Genomic DNA, 22,048 nt, shown 5'->3' with positions numbered 1-22,048 from the left:
TCAACCTTCCATCAGGTTCTTCCTGTTATGTGTTATCCTTAACTTTCGTCTTAAGCTCAGTAATTGGATCTCTCTCTGCAAAAATTGGGAGTTGTATTTAACTACTCTGATTATTCCTTGTTCATGCCCTGCTCCATCTCAAGTGACCGATTATTACTCTAGATACCATGCAGGAAGTTACAAGCAGAGTAATTGAGCATTTTTCAGTTGCTAGCTCTAATTGTAGAAAGGTTTGCATCTAACATGTAGATCTGTCCTTCATTGATTACAATAATCCCATTAAAAGATGTATCTCCTTTTTCCTTTAGTCTTGCAGTTGTCATACACCATTGTCCAAATGATTTCTGGTATATTCTTTGTTTGGGTAAAGATACTCCTCTTGAGAGTTGTGGGTTAGACGATGCCCCGCTCACTTGTCAGCGCTAGAAATTCTTGTTACATGGACTAATTTTCAATATTTTTACAAGTTGGCCCTTTATGCCCATTGAATGTTGTGATATAGCTATAAAACAGTCATCCACTACCAGCCAGGGCTCTAGAGAGTGGCTGTAGCTCCATCCAGTGGGGCCTGCTCTCCTTGCTCTACTGTCCTGATTTAAACAAGCACAATGCATCTTGTGCATTGATCCTGTGTTAAGATGTGTTAAATAAGCTATGCTATGTTTTGACTGCTGCTATTGACTGGTGACCAGTCCAGGGTGTACCCCGCCTCTTGCCCAATGACAGCTGGGATAGGCTCTAGCCCCCCTGTGACACCCAACGGAATAAGCGGTTTATAAAATGGTTATGCTTTGTCTGCAATCTGAGTGTTTTTTTAAGTTTAAGACCAGTCAGCAAGGCATACTTTAACTTTTCATTCTACTGACTAGGATATAGTCACTCAGATCCTCGATTTTTCATTGTTATACCTGTATCCTCTGATTCAAGTGTGTCTATCTATTTCAGCTTTCTTGTTTTTCCTTTATATGTTTTATTTAGAATATTTTTATAAAAGGGGGACAACTGGTCATGGACTCCACTATCAAGACTAATATTCAGAATTTGATTGGCAAAATGTCACATTGATGCCATCGGGCCATAACCTCCTATCTCCAAAACACATTTTCTTTTTTTTAGGAAAGGGAGAAAAACCCTGAATGCTCATAGTCAGCATCTTTTTGACATTTGTTATTTCTTTGAAATTTGTAAAACCCACTGACAGTTGTAAAGGGTGACCACCAGCCCTGATTTAAGAAAAAAAATCATTTGTGTCATGGACGTATTTTTTAGTTTATTTGTTAATCGACAGGTTTACATCCTATCACACTGTGTAAATATAACATGGACATTACTGAAACTTATTTTGAATTTTTCACTGTAAATCATATAAGTTCTAAATAGTTTCCATAAACTGCTAATAAGTGTAATCACTATCTACCCAGGAAAATTAATATTGGTCAACACCAATGTTAAAGAAAAACTTAGCCCCCAAACTTTTTTAGATGAAATCTATTGTGTATGAGAATTAAATGGACCGGTTCATCAGGTATGAACAAAATCTCAACATTTAAGCACAAAATATTTACATTCTACATTTTACATTAGAAATATGCATTTTAACCACCCTTTACAGGTTGAAACAGTTACCACAGTTGCATTTTTCTATTGGCCCACTAATTCATGACCATAGGCTTCAGTTTGTACAGCTGACAGCTAAAATTTGCAGGTAACAGTTGAAACAACTTTGAGGGAAAATTAATCGGATGATTGCAGAAATGGGTTTAACTTGGCCATAATGGATTAAAAGTGGCGAAAATGGCAGAAAAGAGTGGTAAAAATGGTTTAAAAAGTGGCAAAACTGGGTGAATAAATGGAGTAAATGTGTTATGACAATGCAAAAAAGGGTCAAAATGTGTGGGAAAAAATGGCGAAAATTGGTTAAACAAGCAATGAAATGGGTTAAAAGTGGCAAAATGGGCAGAGAAATTGGTGAAAAGGGGTTAAAGAGTGCCAAAACTGGGTTAAAATGGCAGAAAGAGGGTAAAAGAGAAGAGAAAGGGATGAAAGAAGGGACAAATAGAATTAAAAGGCAAAAATATGTTACTTCGTAGCAAAAGGAGGCAAAATGGGTGGATAAGTGGTTTAAAGGGGTTAAAAGGTAACGAAATGGGTAAAAAGTGGCAAAAATAGGAGAGAAAGTAGTGAAAAGAGGTTTAAAGGTAGCAAACTGAGTTCAAAAAGGCTTAAAATGTGCAACTACAATACTAAAGGGGAAAAATTGGTGGTTTATGGTAAGAGGGATTTTAAAAAGCAACAAAATGGGTGAAACAACAAAAATGGAAGGAAAAGTGGTGAGAAGGGGTTAAAGACTGTCAAAAATGTGTTACTATGATGCAAAAAGGGGCAAAATGGGTAGATGAAGGGTGAAATGTGGTTTAAAAAGTAACAAAATGGGTAACAGAGTGGAAAACTGGGTTTAAAATGCAAAATATGTTACTACAATGTTTAATAGTGGCTAAAGAAATGAAGGGAAAAATAGTGAAATGGGGTTTAAAATTTAAAAAATGGGTTAAAAGTAGCAAAACATGGCAGAAAAAGTGTTCACAGCTCTGTCCATGACAGTCGAAAGGTAATTTTTTAAATTCCAGTGTAGATTCAACCTCAGACAAAACTCTCAGCTTTAGCTCCTCTTAATGCATTTGCATTTAATCTTTCCTTGAAGCACTTTATTTTTTTTTATTACTTTTAATTATCAACCTTAACTTGACTTGACCTTCTTTTTTATTAAACACTGATTTCTTCACCAAAGGATGGATATTTTCTGATCTAAGTTATAGATTTGTCCCTACTCTGATCATTTTAGCAGAAGAGTTTAAAGAAAATCAAGTATAGGAAATCCATCAGATAATTATCATCCATGCTGAAACCAAACAAGACCTTTTAAACCCTGTCTGCCTGAAATAACCCCTTTACTTTGTACCTTTTTTGTAAATATGTCACATAAAGTCCCTATAACATGATAAATACAGCCTGCTACAGTCTAGAAGGTCATATAGTTGGAATGCCTGGCACCTTATCTGCCCTCCTTCCCTTCAGTTTGTGTCCATTAGTAATCACCTCCCATGCTGCTGTGTAGAACACCTCCCGTTTCCCTTTCTGCATTAATACAAACACTCCAAACTCTCCTCTGTGCTCCACTGCTGCAAAAACCGGTCAACAGAATTATCGATTCGGTATGAAAAGGCTACGGCTGAATGGACTGTAGGTCACCCCTTTATTTCTTAAGACATGCTCGCCTTGCTCTAAAGAAAAAGACACCATGAGGGGGGAGAGAGGAAGAAAGAAAATCACAGCTGGAGTGTGAAGAGACGGAGCAAGAAGGAGGAAGTATGGTAAAGAATAAAAGGAGCATATTGGAGGGAAAAGGGCAGAGTCTACTATTCTCTGATGGACCAGACAGAAAACGGAGCCAAGGCTTTATCTCTGGCGTCTGTCACCGTGGAGACAGCTGCTCACATCAGCACCAGCCCTGGGGAATCCAAATCTACACCAGAGGAGAGAAATGAAGAAAGAGAAACCAAAGAGCAGTGCATTCACACTGGATAAGTGAAGTCTGTAATATACTGGAAATTACTGACTGACTGATGCTGCGTGACAGCAGTGATGAAAATTTGCAGTGAACTTTTACTTAAAATTCCAGCCAAAAATGCAATGTAGTACACACTGCACTCTGCAGGTGAGATTACCTTCATGCATCCTACACATACTGGTAACCAGTTTCCTGTACAACATTTGCCAAGATGTTTTTAGATATGTTCTTTTTGCATTTTTATAATCTATAGCAAGCTCTCAATGGCCAATAAACACTCACTCTCCTATTGCACAACAAGCTGGCGTCTGTCACCTGTAGCTGATCAGACATTTATATACATGATTTCAATACTGAACTTTCTCCAAGTGACTCAGTGCTATTTGGAACAATCACAAGACACCAAGTTGGGGTCTATCAGAATATATGATCACTCTACACCCCACTCTGATCTCCCTGTCAGCGGAGGGGGGGGGCAGAGGGTCACGTGCGTCCGAGTGAGGCTGGAACGTTTCATGAAAGAGGGCCACAAAGGTTAGAGTGCAGGTGTTGATGGTCTGTTACATTTGTGCCTCATTTAAAATGTACAGGGCTCATGACCCACTCAGTATGTCGCCCTGGGCGACTGCCTGTATCGCCTTCCCCAGAACCAGCTGCGTTATAGCGGGTGGAACTGTGGGATACAGATGAATGCTCTTTCTCTGTGCACATCAGAGGATTTAAAAAAATTAATGAATTAATCTTGTATTTTAATCCTTATGCATTAACGTGTTAGTTTTCACAGCTTTATTTAGATAAATTAAAGCATTCATGGGGCATTGATAAGATTGTTTTACAGTAGTATTAAGTTTACAATTTGGCTCGTGACTTAAACTGTAAACGTTTTAAAAAGACTTTAATGGGGCTCACATGGCGGTTTAAGTGCGCCCCATGTATGCGGGCGGCCTGGGTTCAAATCCAGCCTGTGGCCCTTTCCCACATGTCTCTCCCCACTCTCTCATTCCTGTTTCCAACTCTATCCACTGTCCTCCTCTATCAATAAAGGCACAGAAAGCCCCAAATAAATCCTAAAAAAATACTTTAATGTGACTTAAACTAAAAACTTTTGTTATAAAGATGGAAGACTAACACTTAATTTAAAAATAGCTGGCAAAATGATCACTAGTCAGTGCTTGGAGGAAATGTTGCAGAAACAAAGTGTAGACCAAGGATATATTCTAAATTTTTCATTAGTTTTTACTTTTATTTTGTTGTTTTCTTTGTGTGTTCGATTTCAGTTTAATTTTTTTATTTTTCACTGCTGGTTTGTTAATTTAGTTTTTATTTTGCATTTTTAGTTTTCATTTAATTTGGTTTTTATTAGTTTTAGTGTTAGTTTTTTTCAGATGCATGTTGGGGCTGAATGAACATCACACATTTTTAAAAACATGTCCAAACAGGCTACTCTTCACTTATTGATTTATTAGTAAACTATTTTTTTTTATTTAACCTTTATTTAACCAGATGAAAAAAACATTGAGATCAAGATCTCTTTCACAAGGGTGACCTGGCCAAGAGCTCAGCAGATCTCTGGTGTGCCCTCTAGTGGGGTCCTTAAGTAACACGCATCTCGTGTATGAAAGTATATTAACAGGAGTGCTCATGGCACAAGTAAAAAGTATTTCTGGCCTTACTGAGCCAAATGATCATCCGCTGCATGGACATAAATAAACTCATGCTTTGGTTTACTTGAAGACTACTACTACTGAAGGTGCAGACTTCGCATGCAAGGATTTGTTGCATATGTATAACCAGTTGAATCTGGATGAAGACATCCTAGACCACCTCTGTGTGCAGCCTCAGCTCCTGGATATCTAACTGTTTTCAGTACCTGAATATGAACACATAGCATTAAGGATTGCCACTTGGTATCCAGATAGCCCAGATATAAATCCCTGTTAATGCTTTGTCTAAATGAGGTAGACGGTTTGTCCCGTTCAGTTCACACCCCCGTGTTAAAACCTCCTGTAGGACAGAGCACAAAGACAAAATTGCAATGCAGACAGAATGCATTAGACCGTTTAGAAATTTTAAATGTCAACTGTCAAATTTCCCAGTGTTCAATTTGATTTTGATGGAATAGGGTTACAGTTTAGCAGGCGATGTCTGATGGGATATATTCATCATTATTGGGTAATTGCACCAAGCCCATGTGAGCTCAGGCAGAGAGAGCGAGGGCCTGAAAGAGAGGGATGAGTCGAGAGGCAGGAGAAGGTCGGAAAAGCATGAAAGAGAGGGATGGAAATAAAGAGGTACGGACTAAAAACCATTAGAGGGGATTCAGTCAGTCACTGAAGTTACTCACATATGTGTGAAAATGTGACATTAGGAGAGATGTACTGTATTATGAAAGCATCCCGGTAACAGCGGGCTAAACATAGGTTCAGATGTTTCCTGACTTTGTCGTCATACCAACAGAGGAGCTGTGTGAGAGAGGTGGGTGAAAGGTCTGATGAGTCCTGATGGAAAAGGAACATTTTTTATATTCGCTGTCTGATGAGAAAACGTTTCTTATTCAGCCTTGACTCCCCATCTTTAGAAGGAGAAAAGCTTTTCTCCTATATACTAAATGCAATTCAACTTCTGTCAAGCAATTTTCTGAAATGGCGTACATTGAAGTAATCATTTGAAACACTTTTACGATTGCATACTTTGTACCTGTCAGGCAGTGATTGCTTTGAGACATATGTAACCTGATTTTTCTTCTTGTTTCCGCTACGTCTCTGCAGAAATACAGCTCTGTGCACAAGGAGGGAGGCATTTAGACTGAAATGAAAATTGAACAGTTATCTTTGATAGCTTTATTTAATATATGTAGATTTTTTAAGTATTCAGCCAAAGTATTCAGAGCAAAAGCGAAGAAATACAGAGAACAATGGCAATGCTGGAGCAGGAAAAAGTAAAAATGGCACAGAGAGGCATCTATTGGTTCAGTTAACTTCGTTTAAAGAGACATAAGCCAACCACTGGGGGTGTTAGAGTATCTGTATTCATCCTAATGATGAGTATGTTTAAAGGCAAGCACACACAGCCTTCACATGACGGAAATGCTCATAAGTTTAAGACAAGAGAAGTTCTTCTTGTACGTCTCCTCAACTTCTCTTGGCTGTTTTTAAAAAGGCCTCTGGATATGAAACACAGAGAGTCAAAGACCCACAAGAGGCCTCAAACTGGAGCTGTCACTACTGCCAGCTTAGTGTCCCAGAATTAAGCATCTGGGACTAAACCTGTACCAAACTGATCCAAAATCAACCTGAAAAACTGAGCTGCTACCTGCCTACCAACCTCACTTAACATGCTGAGATTCCCTTTCAGGTGTGATATGTATTGATCAGAGTAGGTGACCAGTAGATGTGGCATTTAAACACCAATCTATAAGACCAAACTAACTTCTGCTGTCCATCAGCACATGCACCGCCACCTCTAAATCACACAATGCCTAGTCTAGCTCCACAAACCCTGGAGCAAGGCTGGAGGCTGTCAGGACTGTTTACGGTCCTCTGACTCTAAAAGACTTAAATTTGAGAGCACCTTGCTTAAATTCAAGTCAGTATTTCTGTTTGAGTTTAATTAAGGAACAGGGAGCCTGTTTATTTGAATTTATTCAACACATCGATTGAAAGGGATGGTTTGGATTTTTTTAAAGTAAGGTTATTTGAGGTTTTTGTCAAAGGAAGTATATTAGCTACAGGATATTCAGGTCAGCATGGCTGCTCTAAAGGGAAACATGGAGTTCTGGCATGAAAGCAAGGGTTGTTTCTATAATGTAGTTGAGTTCATTTTCAGATAAAGGTACTCAAAAATCATAGATTGTAAGAAGTATTAAGTGAGATACTCATTTGGCTACTAATACCATATTCTGAAGCTAGTCAACATGTTGAAAATGCTGTTTAAAGCTAGAGTCAGAGTTGAAGCAGGTCTTGAGCTACAATGTGCTGGTTTGCAGTCAGGCCATGCCCCTATGCATGGACTCTTTCCCTTCTTAAACCAAATGGAAGAACTGTAGAAAACACTTCAATCCTGATACACTAGAGAGATCGTTTCACATATCTGTGGCATCTGCAACATCTCATAGATGAGTGGTTCCCGAAGTGGGCCTTGGTAATATTTTCATCTACCAGTGGGGGGACCTGACAGGAAAAGTTTGGGAACAACCGTAATAGATTGTGTTCAGGAAGTGCAGAACCTTTAAAAATAAAAACGTAGATTGAGAGCAAACATTTTGTCCATCCCATTTAATATGAGCTGTTCAAAGGAATAAAACTAAGGATCAGTAGGTAGAGTTTGTCTTTTTTCAGAAGGTCTGAAAGTCAACTACCTTTTTCCATATGGAAGAATTAGGTCGTTTTCACACCTGATAGTCCAGGGGACCCGGTTCGGTTTGGGGTTCAAATTGTAACCTTGCTGCACTTTCCTGTGGTTTGGTTCACACTAACATTGCACCTGGTCAAACAAACCAAACTGTCTGGATAACGTCAAGCTGTTATACATTTTGGCACTGTTGTCCCAAATGAAGAGCGGTGAAGAAGAAAAGGAAATGTAGAAGAAGATGAAACCGGAAATCTGTCTCCTTCCGACGGTCTTTTATTTTCCACATAGACAGTGAAAAAACACCAAATTTTTGCTGACTTGGGATTTCTGCTTTTGCATCGAGAAATTACGAGAAGCCAGCAAGGCAACATATGAGCGAGAGACTACAATGGGTTGCTATGGCTACACGAATGGTAGCTGTGATGTAAAGTAAAGGTACTATTTCATGGTGCAATATAAACACTGTAAGGATACATTAGTGATGTAAACACAGGAAGTGATGTCACCGGATTGGACTTCTTGTAGTTCTACTGTGCTCCATGAGAAGTTAGTCAGCAGTCGAGTAAGTCAGTCAAGTGTTATGTTAAAGGAAGTGTTAATAAAGTCAACAAAAGATAGTCGCTGCTTCCTGATAATTCAGCACTACAGTGGCGAGGTACTGACATGTACTCAAGTGTATTAAATCACATAAATGAACCTGTAAATCATGACGCTTTATGCTACTTCCTGCCTTCCTGGTTCACAAGTTGGTCCGCCTTGCTTTTGCACATCAAATTAACTGCACCAAGGCTCGCATGGAAGCGAACCCAGAACCCTGTTTTTAAACGGACCAGAGTCAGTTCGTGTGAGCTTCCACACCACTCCAGACCACTCGTTCGTAAAAACGAACCAGAGTTTGTTTAAAGTGGCCCAAACAGCTCTTGTGTGAATGCACTCTCCGACTCGCTCAAGGTACATCTGTGATAATAAAAATTCTGCAGAAAAGCACATTGAGTTTTTGTCAAAGAGATTAAATTCAGGCCAAAATGTTAATGCTAGATTGTTGAATGTTAAAACTCCATGCTATTTTTCCACTGCACACATAATCTGTGATCTGGACAAGCAGAGATGAGGGGGAGCATTCAAGGTATGTCAGTATTGTCTTCATTAGTAATGGTAGTATTGGTAGTGCATTAATATGAGTGTTTTGCAAATATATATATCTCTTTTAAAACAAGTGTTTTTCAGTTTTCCTTGACTAAAACTATAGAGGTAAAACGTGACAAAAATGTGGCCGAAATAAAATAAAAAAAACACTATAATCAAGAGACTAGGACTCAAACCAAGTTTGAAATAGCTGTCAAAATGAACACTGCTTGGTAAAGACACTTTTCCCAAATTACTGTGTCAGCAGCATGTGAGTATTACTGGATAAAAGGGGATGAGTTCAGACCGGCTCAGACTACATGAATTCAGTCAGATTTTGGCCTGACTGCAACGTTGCAGCTCATCGTGAAACACCTGATTCTGCGCGTCAGTAACAACAAACGGTTTTATAGTGTGACATAAGTAACAATGCATCGGAGAGGACCATGACCAGCTACATCTTTCTCCCCATGTGGTGCTAAACTGTGTGGTCATACTCTGATCAGGAAGAAGCATTTCCACGTGAAGCTTTGCAAGGTGGATCTCCCTGATGATAGTCATGCAATCTGTCCAATCCAGTGGCTTTGCAAGGATGCTATAGACATTTTTACAACCTACCTAGAACATTTCTTGAGTTACTTGTACACACGTTATCCTCAAAATGGGAAGTTTCCCTGCAGTTTTGCGGTCAGTCAATAGAGAGGTTTGGAAAATACTTGGGGGCCAATTTAAAGGTGAAAACCCCTGCTTTCTGTGTTGACACATGCTGCTCATTTTCAGGGAATTTGTGCACCACATTCTGACCAAAATCATTTTTTCAACCATTTATCTCTCTTTTACAACTGAACTGTGCGCTGACTTCCAGTGCCACTGGATTTTGCATTTCTGCATTGCCTCCAATGAAGAAGTTCCTGCAACTTGCTAAAAAGTCATGGCAATGAAAGCATGTATTGGTTTGACTGAAGAAAATTTCAACTTAACAAATGATGACTTAAGAGGCTGTTTGCATTTTTTAACATTCGTCCTGCACTGAAAAACAATAATATGTCAACACAATTCCTTTTATACCTCAGAGTGCACGCTGTAATTGGATACTGCACAATTAAAGATGATGTAGCCTCTGCAGTGCTAAAACAATTCCCTGAGCAAGCCATTAACAGGTAACATGCAATTAGTTACCATGTGACTGTTCAATCCCGGTGGGAGAGATTAGTCCAACACAAGATGTTCTGTGGAGAAACAGAAGCGTGTGTATGACCCATCTGTGGGCAGACAAGGAGGGGGGAGAGGGGGGGTTAGCAGGTGTACTCACCCAGGAGGGAGCTCTAGGTAAGCAGGCAGGCATTTGACACCCGTCGAGCCACACGAGACCTCTGAGGTTGACAGCCGGCGCCGCACGCTGCATGAAAAGTCGCTGTTTCACGCAGAGAGGATGGACTGCAGGTGATGCAGCTGCTATTTTTAACCCGAGGCCTCCCTCCAGGAGCGAGGGCAGTGTTTGAAAATGCTGTCCTCACCTTCTTCTCTGCGTCTTTTCCCTTTATGCTCTCTGCTCCCTGCCTGCAGAAGTTTTCAGTCCAGAAGGATTCATCAGTTCAGTTATTCATCAGTTCAGTTATTCATCGTTTCAGTTATTCATTGTTTCAGTTATTCATCGTTTCAGTTATTCATCAGGAGAGGTGAAATATTTGATTGCACAAATGAAATAACATTTTTTGCTCAAGTGACAGAGCTTAATTAAAATAATCTCAGAGACTGACTGATTCATTTTTATTTTCTTTGTAATTTTTCATCAATGGCCTGGAGATTTCATTTATTTCAGAACTGAATTTAAATTGTTATTATTAAGAAAAGGCAGTTTTTCATCTTTTGAAGCTTCCTCAGTATTCAAGCTCACTAGGGCATAGACCTGTATTTCCCAAACATTTCATATGCACAGCTAAATGAAGGGAATATTTGATTCCAATTGCAGTATTATTCTCCAAAAAAGTTGGGACAGTGTGTAAAATATGAATGAAAACAGAATACGGGGATCTGCAAATACTTGTCAAAGACGAGATATTTGATATTCAAACGGATTAAGTTTGGAAATATGCACACATATTCTAAATCTGGGGCCTGTAACATGTTCCAAAAAAGTTGGGACAGTGTCGTGAAAAGACTGGGAAAGTCATGGAATGCTCAAAAAACAACTGGTATCAACAGAGCACTCCTGAAAGACCCAGGCTAACTTGCAAATCTGTGATGGAAGCATTGAAACTGAGAGGTGCATATGAGTTTGGAGCAACACATGCTTTGATTTAGATGACATCTTCTTCAGGGATGTCCCTGCTCCTTTCAGCATGATAATGCCAAACCACATTCTGCAGGAGGATTGCCACATCCCAGGCAGTGCTCTGAATGTCCTTGCATGTTACCAGGGGCATGGGAAAATAATCTGTTGAAAAATAACAAAACCCACACCTTTAGGGTGGATTAAAGGGTGGATTTGGCAATGAAGCACAGCCTAGGGTAGTGGGTAGTAGGGTTGCCATGAGTCCCTGGTCTTCCAGTGTGTGTCCCAAGGGCCAGACAAACACTAGCAGTCTGCGGGCACATTACCAGGTGGAAAAAGACCAGGACAAAAGAGATGCTGTCGAGCTTGACTTTGCATAACATGAGTCCAGCTTTATTTTTGTCACACACACACCCCTCCAGCCCGGGATTGTGGCTCAACATTCCCCATTATGAATGCTTAGTGCCTTATATGGCTAAAACGTATGCACATGACTGAACATAAAGCAAGAATGGAAAGACTTCCCTATTAATACAATATATTAGGCAGACCATGGAGTTGAGCGCTGCCATATATTTGAGATCAGCTGATCTCACACCAGCCCTAATCAGCTGATTTGCTTTAAGCACACTATTGGCTAATCGCACTCATGCTGCCATATTTAAACTTCTCTAGCCTGGCTATGCTTTGCTGCTTTTTGCAACCCTCCTCCACCCCAGCTCCTCTTCCCTGCTATATCTGACTTAATGTCATTCTGTTGTGAGTGATGCCTGCTCTGCTCTGGGGGTTTTTGCTGCTTCTCTCCTTGCCTCCAGCGTCTCTTGTAGGAAGATCAGGAGCATGTGATAGACCTGCCTGAACATGTAAAGTGCATTAAATTCAGAATGTCTGTACATTTCCATAAAAAGCATAAAGTTTATTAGTGTAAAGATTTAATATCTTGTTAAGTGAGTTTAGGTTAAAAAGGATTAATCACTGTTTTCTGTTATTCCTATTTTACCCTCCATCCCAACGTTTTTGGAAATAGAGTTTTTTTACTACGCCGTTTCTGTTTCTTTTTCTCCCTCTGTTTTGGTCCCTGCAGATACGCCTAGAGCACAATCAAGCTGTTGGTTGCTTTTTGCTTTATGTTGCAACCAACAGGGGATACATCCACCTTTTTTTGACAGCGCCACCAGGCATCTGTCACCGTGCCTTTGAATGTTGTGACGCTGCAAAAATAAGAAAAAAAAAAGTCTGCTCCCGGCTCGTCATAATGAATGTTTCACAGAGCGTGTGAAGTTTGCACTTAACGAGTCACTCGGCCCACTTTCTGCTTGGCTGTGTGCTGCAGCAGCAATATCCGCACAGCGACGGGTGTCACTGACAATCCGGCATAAGCCTGGTGACTGTGTTTATGTTTCTGTTTGTTTCGGGGGGCTTCTTCTTGGGTGGATGGATGACATAAATGAGGCCCACTGGTTATTCTGTGACGTCTAGCAGAAAAAAAAACGTAAGAATGCAATAATGCAGAGATGTTCAAGCTGCGTGATTCATGTGGGAAAAGGAGCACTTCACTCTAACAAGTCTGTGGAGATTTGTTAGCAACATTCATTCAGGCAGTAAACTGACATGTAAAGTCAAAAACAGCCGTATTTTTTGGCAGGAGGAGGAAAAAGAGGTGAGGATCATCAAGCAAACACTGAAAATACAGTGTAAAAAGTGCATTGAATTACTGGGTTTCTTGTTATTGTAGAAGGGCAGCCTTGTGTCTTTTGTGTATACAGTGAAAGTCCTCCAACTTTAAAGGAAGTCTCCAACTTTATGTGTCAAAGTGAATTTACTAGTCCCAGACAGTATAACACAACCTGAGAAAACAGTCCTGTAATGTCTGCGGTGGCTGCAGAAGGCTTTTTCAAGTCTGGGAAAATGAATCGAGTTATCTCAGCTTGGGCTTAGAGGCAACAAACTGGGAGCTTAAAAGTTGAAAAATGTGTTTTTGTCAAGTGTAGAGGGCTGAAGATGTTATTGATTTACTCTGGGGGAAGTAGAGGACTCAGTGTTTTTGGATCTTGACCCGACAACACTGCAGGAAACAAAACCTTTGCACAGATTTTTGAAGTTTCCTTTTTTTTTTTCTTTTTTTTTAAATTAAGTTTCTGTGAGTCCCCAAACTCACCAGCTGAACATCACTAAATAGCCAGAGTGTCCTTCAGCTCACATTTTTATGTTGGCAAAGATAGCACTTGGAAAGATAAATGAAAAACATGGAGTTGGGTGGATTTAAGAGGGTTTGGAAATTGGAAGTTTGACATTTTTATCACTTTCTCGTCAAGAGTTGGAGGAAAACGTTTAGTTTTACAGCAGTGTTAGAGAAATGAGGCAAAATAAGCAGCTTGTTTGCTTACTTAAGTATCAATTATTCATGCTGGGGTGATCAGAAATTATTTACTAAATGTATAAAACATTGAAGCCTGTTTCTCCAAACCTATTTTGGCAAATTTATGACATTAAGTAAGCGAACTTACAAAAACTGCTCAGGGAGTCAGTGCTGTTCCCTCACAGCATGAAGGTTCCTGGTTCAAATTCTGGTCAGACAGGACTTTTCTCAACTACTGCTCTTCTTCTCATAGTCCAAAGACATGCTTGTTAGGTTAATTCATGACTCTAAATTGCCCGTAGGTGTGAGTGTGAACCTGCTTGTGTGTCCATATGTCATCCCTGTAATTGATTGGCAAACAGTCCAGGGTGGAGCCTTTCTCTTGCCCAAACACTGCTAGAACTGGCCTCAGCCCTTGAGATAGGCATTCTGGATAATGGATGGATGTTCATTTAAGCTTTTGTGTTGCTACCATTTTTCAGACACATTTGCATCATGAGTGAAGTTAACCACTGAGTTCCCACCTGTGACTTTAGGTGTCCCTAAGGGATGCATAGTGACAGTTCTTAATCAGTATGCATTGCCTTGCAATGAGGTTGTCTCTCTGCTTTGTTTTGCTAGAGGAGACCCATTTAGCCACAGATCATCAAGCTGCTTAGAATGCTTAGATTCTGAATTTTTGGTTGTTCAGGCAGACTATAGACTAGTTAGAATCAATGAAAGGGGATTTGACGAGGTAAGACTTGTGTGGAAAGACAGGGCTGTGACAGTTGGGAGAAGCTATTAGCACATGGCCCATTCACCCCCTCATTCACACACTGATGGCAGGTGTTGCTATGGAGATTTGGTCATCAGTATTAGCTAATATCATTCACACATTCATTCATACACGGCTTCCACTAAGCAGTGGCGCCCACAGACAGATTGACGTGACTGAAGGAGCAAGGGATTGAACCCACAACCTTCCGATTGCGAGATGACTGACTGAGCCACAGTCAGAGCGGACCCAGGAAAGTGCGCCAGGTGTCTTTAGAAGTGCAGCTGCCAATCCCATGTCCAGCTGTAGACCCTTCCCATCTGCACTCCCCTGAGCATGTCAACATTAGACACATGGTCTTGTCAATGATACCCAGGAATCCGTCAAAGGGAGGTCATCACAAAAGTGTCTCTGGCCATCAGTCAGCATCTAAGCCTCACCAGAGAATAGTAAGACCAGGAGGACCAAAGACCAAAAAACTCGGAGCACCACTCTGCCTCGTCCAGTGAAACAATTGTGCCAAGTCTCAGCGTGAAAATCTCCACAAAGCTCTGCAAATTCAGAGCACCGTGATGTCTGCGCGTCTGCTCCTCATCCTCACTGCTCTGATTATCATAGGCCACTTCTGTAACACATACTATTGTGCTGTGCTCATTAACAGATTTCGGTCATTAAAACAGCTCAGAATCATTATTTAAAACTTACCCGGTTGGGTTTAGATCAAGCTAGGGTTCATAAATATGGTTAACAGGGCAGGACAGACTTTGACAGAATTGCATTGGCTTTGGTAGAGTAGGGCAACTTCTCTTTGGTCAGATATAAGCTCTAGTTTATATGCAGCTTACATAACATGCATAAATCAGTCTCATACAGCACTGTCTTGGTGTCTAAGTCCAGTATCCTGATATTCATCTGTGTAAGATTTTAGGCGGACTTACATGCTTCCAGGTATGTTAAAAGTCCATTTTCATTGGACTTCCACATTAAATAAACTTTTATTGACTGCTGTAAATATAGCACTGATTGTCATAAAGCATTTGACACACATACATGTACACACAAAGCGACAGGAACATGTAAGTGCACTCAGAGGAAGTCTTTGCATGCACTGGGAAGCTGCAAGCACGGCCTTTAATACACACACCACAGCATGCACGCATGCATCCTTTACCCTCCCACACATCAGGTGTCCGTGTCAAGCCAGAGCTCCCGCAGAGCCAGCTCACAGACCTCTCTCTCTATCTCTCTTGCACACATACACACACGCCTCCAGTTCATGCGTGTGTGGCCCACTGAGGAAGAGGGCGTGCGGGGCTTCTTCCCCTTGTCAACAGGATGAGAGGGAGCTAGATGGAGGCAGGGGCATTCGTCTCCTCAGGGCTGGCTCTGGGATTTCCTCCAGAGGACAGAAGAGGAAAATACAACACTATATAAATAGATTCTCCCTGCTCTAAATACTGATACGGCCTCAGCAGGGAGGGCTTTAGGAGGGGCGGTGCCACATTTGCATTGAAATTCCTGCTTTCTGCACTCCATGTGTGTTTCTTTCATCCATGTGTATCTTTGTCTCACTTAAGTGTTTTATTGTATTTCTCTCTCACCTCCCACAGGGCAATAACATTAACAAAGCCTCTTGATGCAGTGTAATTTGTTCATGGGGGTTATTTTTGTATTATACATGTGAAAAAATCGAACCTTTCTTATGTTTTATGACTGTAATTCTGTAATGTAGGGCGTTGGTGAGTGTTTGACTGCATGGGTAACTGCGTGTGTCAGGAACATTTGTCCGGCAAGTCGTTTGAAAGGCTGAAACTGATTGTCCTTTCTCCCCCCACTGTGGTGCCTGCAGGGTGGAGAGGAGCCAGCCAGTCTGCCCACCGTACAAACTGCAGCTGGAGGAGTGTCTGTCTGCAGAGCAGGTGCCCACCCCTGAGCTCATCCAGGGCTACGTCAAGAAGGTAAGGCTGCTTTATAAATGCCAAGCTGAAGGTTTTGTCAGTTTGAGCACAGCTGGAAGGAAAAACACAGGGAGTACAGGAGGAGAGGGATGAATGCAGAGCAACTGTAGCTGCTTTTATTCGGAGTGGAGGCCTAGATGCATACTCCAACATCAACAGCAGCATCCAGAGGAGATGAAATGTTCCACATACAAGAATAAAACCAAAACTGAAATTATTTCGTTCAGCATGTAACCCTGTTTGCACATTACTGGAGCACAGCAACCGTATGTTTGCAGCTGTGATTTAGGGAATCAACAGCACGGCTGAACTGGCATGCATGCAGGCTGCTGTTACATTGAAAGCTTTTACCAGCAAAATATCACACAATGCTTCAAACACGGCCGCCGTGAAGTTCAAAAGTCAAAGAATTGGCAAAAGGATTCTTTTCCAGTTAATTGCTGCTCTACAAAAAACAAAAATGAAAAAAAGGCCATGGTGGTGAAGCAGAAGTATTTAAGAGAATTGCTAAGGTGTGAATCAGCAGTGAGTTGCAACTTAGGCAGGCGTTGTGCTACATGACTTTCACAACTTTACTGATTTTTAACAGTGGGAGACCGGAGAAAAAAGGCAGATTCAAACATTTTTTCACTCCCCTGTCAAAATTAACCTTGCAAAGCAGATGGATTTGCCTGTTTCCATGTTTCTAACTGGTGAGTCCATCTTGCAAAGCTCCCAAGTGACATGGCCAATCAGGAGTAAGAGACGGTACTTCCAGACGAGGCCGGCAGTAGAGATTAACGTGGATACTGCAATAGCGTCAGTTTTATCAGCACTTGATGACATTTCTTCATCAAAAGAAGAAAAAAGAACAGCATTGAGTTCTTTTCTTTGCAGAGACGATGTTTTTGCCCTTCTCCCAACCAGATTCGGCAAGAGTGTAATCATCACGTGTTTTGCTGCTCAGATTGGCCCGTAAAGATGTGACAGACAGAACGTTCATCCAGTCATCTTCAGGGTTTTTTTTCCAAAGGCTCTGCCCATTCCTAAACATCATCTATGGGAGCTTTTCCAGATGGATGTGGGAAACTAAACAATCTGGCATGTCAGGTTGAGTCAAAATGGAAATAAAAAAAGACCATTCCTCATCCCTTTGACTGTAGGTTCTTTTCAGATGATGATTTTCACACAGCCGCAGAGAAATCCACTCAGGAGGCAAGTAGTGATTTCTACATGGAGGATTTCTATGAAAAGTCCATGTTTTGTGCTGTTTACTACCTTTCCAAGTGTTTAAAGTTCAAAACTATGAACAATCTTAATTCTCAAAGGTCACATATTATACAAAAAATATACTTTTTCAGGCTTTTCTAACAGTATATTCGTTTCTGGCCTGTCCACAATCCACCTTTAAGAAAATGTGTGCTGAAACAAGCCGTTCTCAGACTTTCCCCTAATTACGTCATGTGGGGAGTAAGCTCCGCCCCCAGGTTTTGTTGGCCCTCCCCGCTTGGAACAAAGTTCCACCCTTCTCTCCTGATCCTCCTCTCAGCTGCCAGGAGGATCAGGCCTCCCACATCTATTTCCTGAGAGGGGTGTGGTCAGAGGCGGAGTCAGACAGCTCAGTAACATTTAAAGGCACAGACACAGAAACAGCTTGTTCTGAGCAGAGCTGAAACAGAGGTGTTTTTTAGACATGCAACAATCCTATACTGGAGTGTTTTTTCAGCAACAAATTTCACAAGCGTGATTTGAGACCAATATAAATTTGCCTTAAAGGGATAAAATGTGTGACCTTTAAGCTACTTTTGTGCCCTGAAAGTAGTGAAATACTCGGGCCAAAAATTAAAAAAATGAACATGGCTTCTGTGCTAAGCTTTTGCAAAAGTCTGCCTTTTTTCCCCAAACAGGAGCAGCTGTTGTCATGTTGACCAGCATAAAAGCTTCTCTGTTGCTGGCAGCAAAGATCAGCTTGTATTTTTAAATCACACTCCAGCCTCAGAGGACCTAACAGTGATGTAGCTGGACTTTATTTTGAATGGAAGCATCCCATTCATAGTTAGTTTGTGTGCGCCAGACATTTTACACTAGAATGCTTCATCAACCTCAGGCAGTACGATGCAGGACTAACTGCCAGACTCCTCTTGAAGGATGGGTCACTACCAACTCTCTGTGGTAAATCTGCTGACAAGAGAAGAATCCCAGGATGATTTATGCTTGGGCTTTTCTGCCCTATGGACCCTGATGTTACACATGTCCATCATCTTTCCCTCTTAATGTTTTGTGACTACCTCCAATAGCAAAGAGACTTCACCATACCATTCCACACAGCAGTGGCATGAACAGGCAATAACAGGTGCCCTATAGTAGTCTACTGTAAAGTTATAAGGGTCAGCTGTGGTATTAGTGTTCATACAACAGATCTACTTCTTCACTTTCTCTGATAACTTTCAGAAAACCAGCCTGAAAGAGACTTCATCAAGAAGGTAACCTAAGGACAGTCAGACCCAATCAGACCCGTTAAGTCTGCACTAAAACCAAAATATGTTTAACCCAAAAGACATAAAACTGAATGCCAACAGAACTATGTACCACAGTTAATGAGCAGCTGAAGCTAAAAGGAACAGAATCACTGTAATTTTACCCACCCTTCACAGTTTGCTCTTTCCATTTCATGTCAAAATAACACATTTTCTCAGATATAATTACTATGTACTGCAGGCTGATAGCAGGTCAGCTCATATCCATTTGAATTTATACATATTTACACGCAGACTCTGCCATACAGCAGGACCCTTCCCGACCTGATCAGACTGATGGAGTTCAAAGATGGCCTGACTCAGATCACGGGTCAGAACTGTCATTATATATTAGGATGAAATGCTGAGATAGGCTGCAGAGGTCACAAGTGCAGTTATCACTATCACCTACAGTGCATGACCCGAGACTACTGAAAATACACCCCTAAAAGTTGAGCTTTGCAAACGGCCTATTGGCTATGAAAAGCATGCTTGGGCTTACTGTGAGAGGACCAGGCTGGCAGCTTTTTGTAGGTCATAACCCAACATTTAAAGAGAACAGCGGCATACTTTAAAGCAAATAAAAGACTCCTCAATTAAAGAAAACAAATGACCAGCAGAGATGAGCAACGTGACTCCAGGCAAATTGGTCTCAGGCTGTGGGTTGAGTCTGAACAATTATCACTGTTAGTGTAGGCTGAGAGCTCAACTCTTGTACGAGTAGAAAGCAGGACTGCAGACTCTACATGGTGAAAACAGATGGTCCTAAAAGAGCTACACAGCTGCACAGGAACTACATGTTGTGGACTTTGCTGAAAGACATTGAAGCTGTCACCCAGAAAGACAGTTTAAACCTTTTTTCTCCACAGGGGAACAGATGGAGCTTAAAGTCTGGATTTGATGGTAACTGTTGTGGAGAAGAAGTGTAAGGCCAGAGATAAAGCTGCTCTTTTCACCCTGTGTTTGTGTATGCATCTTAGGACGGTCAAATAATTAACATTTTTAATCCTAGAATTTTTTTTTTACGTAATTGCAATCAGTCTCATCCTTTTCACTGCATTTTAGAATTCCACTTTCTGGCATTTAACCAGCTTTGTGTCACTTTTTATTAAAAGAAATATAATAAAGTGAAAATTGAAATATTAGTTGAGAAAAGAAGCAAAAAAAGTTTAACATTGGCAAAGAAAAAGAAGGTTAAGACTGGGGGAAAATTGCAGAAAATGGGGATGAAAGGTGGTTATAATGTGGCAAGAAATGGGTTAACAGTGGCAAAAACAGGGCTATAAAAATGGGATAAAGGAAAACAAATGGGCTAGACAAGGCATAATGGATGAGAAAAATTGTGAAAAGCATTTTAAAAGTGGCAAAATGGGTTAAAAGTGGTTAAAAAATACAGGCCAAAAGTGGCATAATTTGGTCAAAAGAGGAAAAAGGGGATAATAGGAGCAAACATGGGCAATAAAAAAACCTAAAAATGGGCAGGAAATGGTGAAAAGTGGTTTAAAAATGGGAAAAATGGGATAAAGGTTGCATATTAGGCAAGAAGTGGCAACTAAATGGTTAAAAGAGACAAAAATGGGATAGCTGTGGCAAAGATGGGCTAAGAAATGCAACATGGCTAATTGGCAAAAAATGGCTAAGAAGGGCAAAAATTAGTGGGGAAAAAATGGTGAAAGAGGTTAAAAAATGTGCAAAATTGTGTTAAAAGAGACAAAATGGGATAACACTATCAAAACTTGGCTACGAAAGGCAAAATGGGCTGGAAAATGATGAAAAGTGGTTCAAAGTGGCAAAAATGGGGTTACAGGTGGCAAACAGTCAAAATACAGCAATAAAGGACAAGTGGCAAAAGTGGCAACTAAATGGTTAAAGAGACAAACAATGGGATCACTACGGTACAGATGGGCTAAAAAAGGCAAAATGGGGTTTAAAAAAATGGTGAAAGCAGTTTAAAGTGATAAAAAAATTGGTTACAGGTGGCAAAAACAGTCAAAATGTGGCTATAAAGGACTAGTGACTAGGGCTAACAGTGGCAAAAGATGGCTAAGAAAGGAAAATAAGAGCGGGGAAAAATGGTGAAAAGTGGTTAAAAAGTGGTAAAAATGGGGTAGAAGTGGCGAAAGTGGTTACAGTGGCAAAAATATGCAAAAAGCTGCCAAAATGGGTAAAACGTGGCAAGGTAGGGGCAGAAATGAGCCGAAACAGTGATGAAAAGGGTTCTCAAAGTGAAATGATAAAAGACAGAAATGAGTCTGAATTCTCTGTTAAAGGCAGAGCGGTTGCAGGAATGTACTTGATGAGGATGTTGACTTGAATGACAGTTCATTATTGTGAGGGTGTGAGCCTGTGCATGTCCGTGAAAGGTGAACATGACGTGTAAAGTGCCTAAAGTGGTCAGGAGACTAGAAAAGCACGATATAAATACGGTCCATTTACCATTTCCAAAATGAAAGTCAAGTGTAAGTGCCTGAATATAAGTACAGCACTTTAGCAAATGCTCCTTTTCCATCTCTGGGTGCTAGCTAGTATATCATTGTGTGATTGTCAAGTTTCCACTCTGTTCCCTTTAATTCAACCGTCTTTTTAAAGCCATAATCCATGAATCTCTCTCTGTCTAAAATCAATAGTTTTCTTAATCTGCCTGGCAGACATCACAGAGTGAGAGTTTTTACTTTTCAGGGTTATTTTAGAGTTAAATATCTGAAATGAAAAATAAAGCTTACTGCTAAACTGCAGTGCTTCCCATTTGCTAAATGTATGTATGTAATATACTAAAAGCTGTGTTTCAGTAATGGTTCAAGGCTAATTTTAATTAGCAAAGCAAATAGCTGAACATTTCTGTATTTTCCGCTGAAGAGATGAAAGCAGCTAGCAGGAGCCAGAGAGCTGAAATCACATCCACTGATCTGATAATGAATTGGCTCTGCAGCACATATCACTGTTATGAATGCTCTGCTGCAAAAGCCTGTTTGAAACAGCACTTCAGATGATATATATATACACATCGCTCTCTCTTATGTGAGCCTGTTATGCAGCGTCATCATGATTTAACCCCCACACATCTTATCCGTATATTAGCGGCCCTTATGTCGGCTTCTGAAGAGTGGCTGCTGAACTTTTCTGTACGTTTTGCCCTTCGATTAGACATGCTACCGCAGTCC

The 22,048-nt window shown here is 40.7% G+C and overlaps 1 protein-coding gene across 1 annotated transcript in view; it reads left to right on the top strand.

Moving 5' to 3' along the window:
• LOC121513497 (raftlin-like) overlaps nt 1-22,048 on the top strand; it is a 252,499-nt gene that overhangs the window by 123,356 nt on the left and 107,095 nt on the right. The window contains exon 4 of the mRNA XM_041793287.1: nt 16,284-16,392. Within this exon, the coding sequence (XP_041649221.1) occupies nt 16,284-16,392 (109 nt within the window). The remainder of the gene's footprint in view (nt 1-16,283; nt 16,393-22,048) is intronic.

The sequence above is a fragment of the Cheilinus undulatus genome, linkage group 8, assembly GCF_018320785.1.
Source record: "Cheilinus undulatus linkage group 8, ASM1832078v1, whole genome shotgun sequence".
NCBI classification, from domain to species: domain Eukaryota; kingdom Metazoa; phylum Chordata; class Actinopteri; order Labriformes; family Labridae; genus Cheilinus; species Cheilinus undulatus.
Note: the sequence above shows the minus strand (reverse complement) of the source record. Positions and strands in the feature narration are given on the sequence as shown.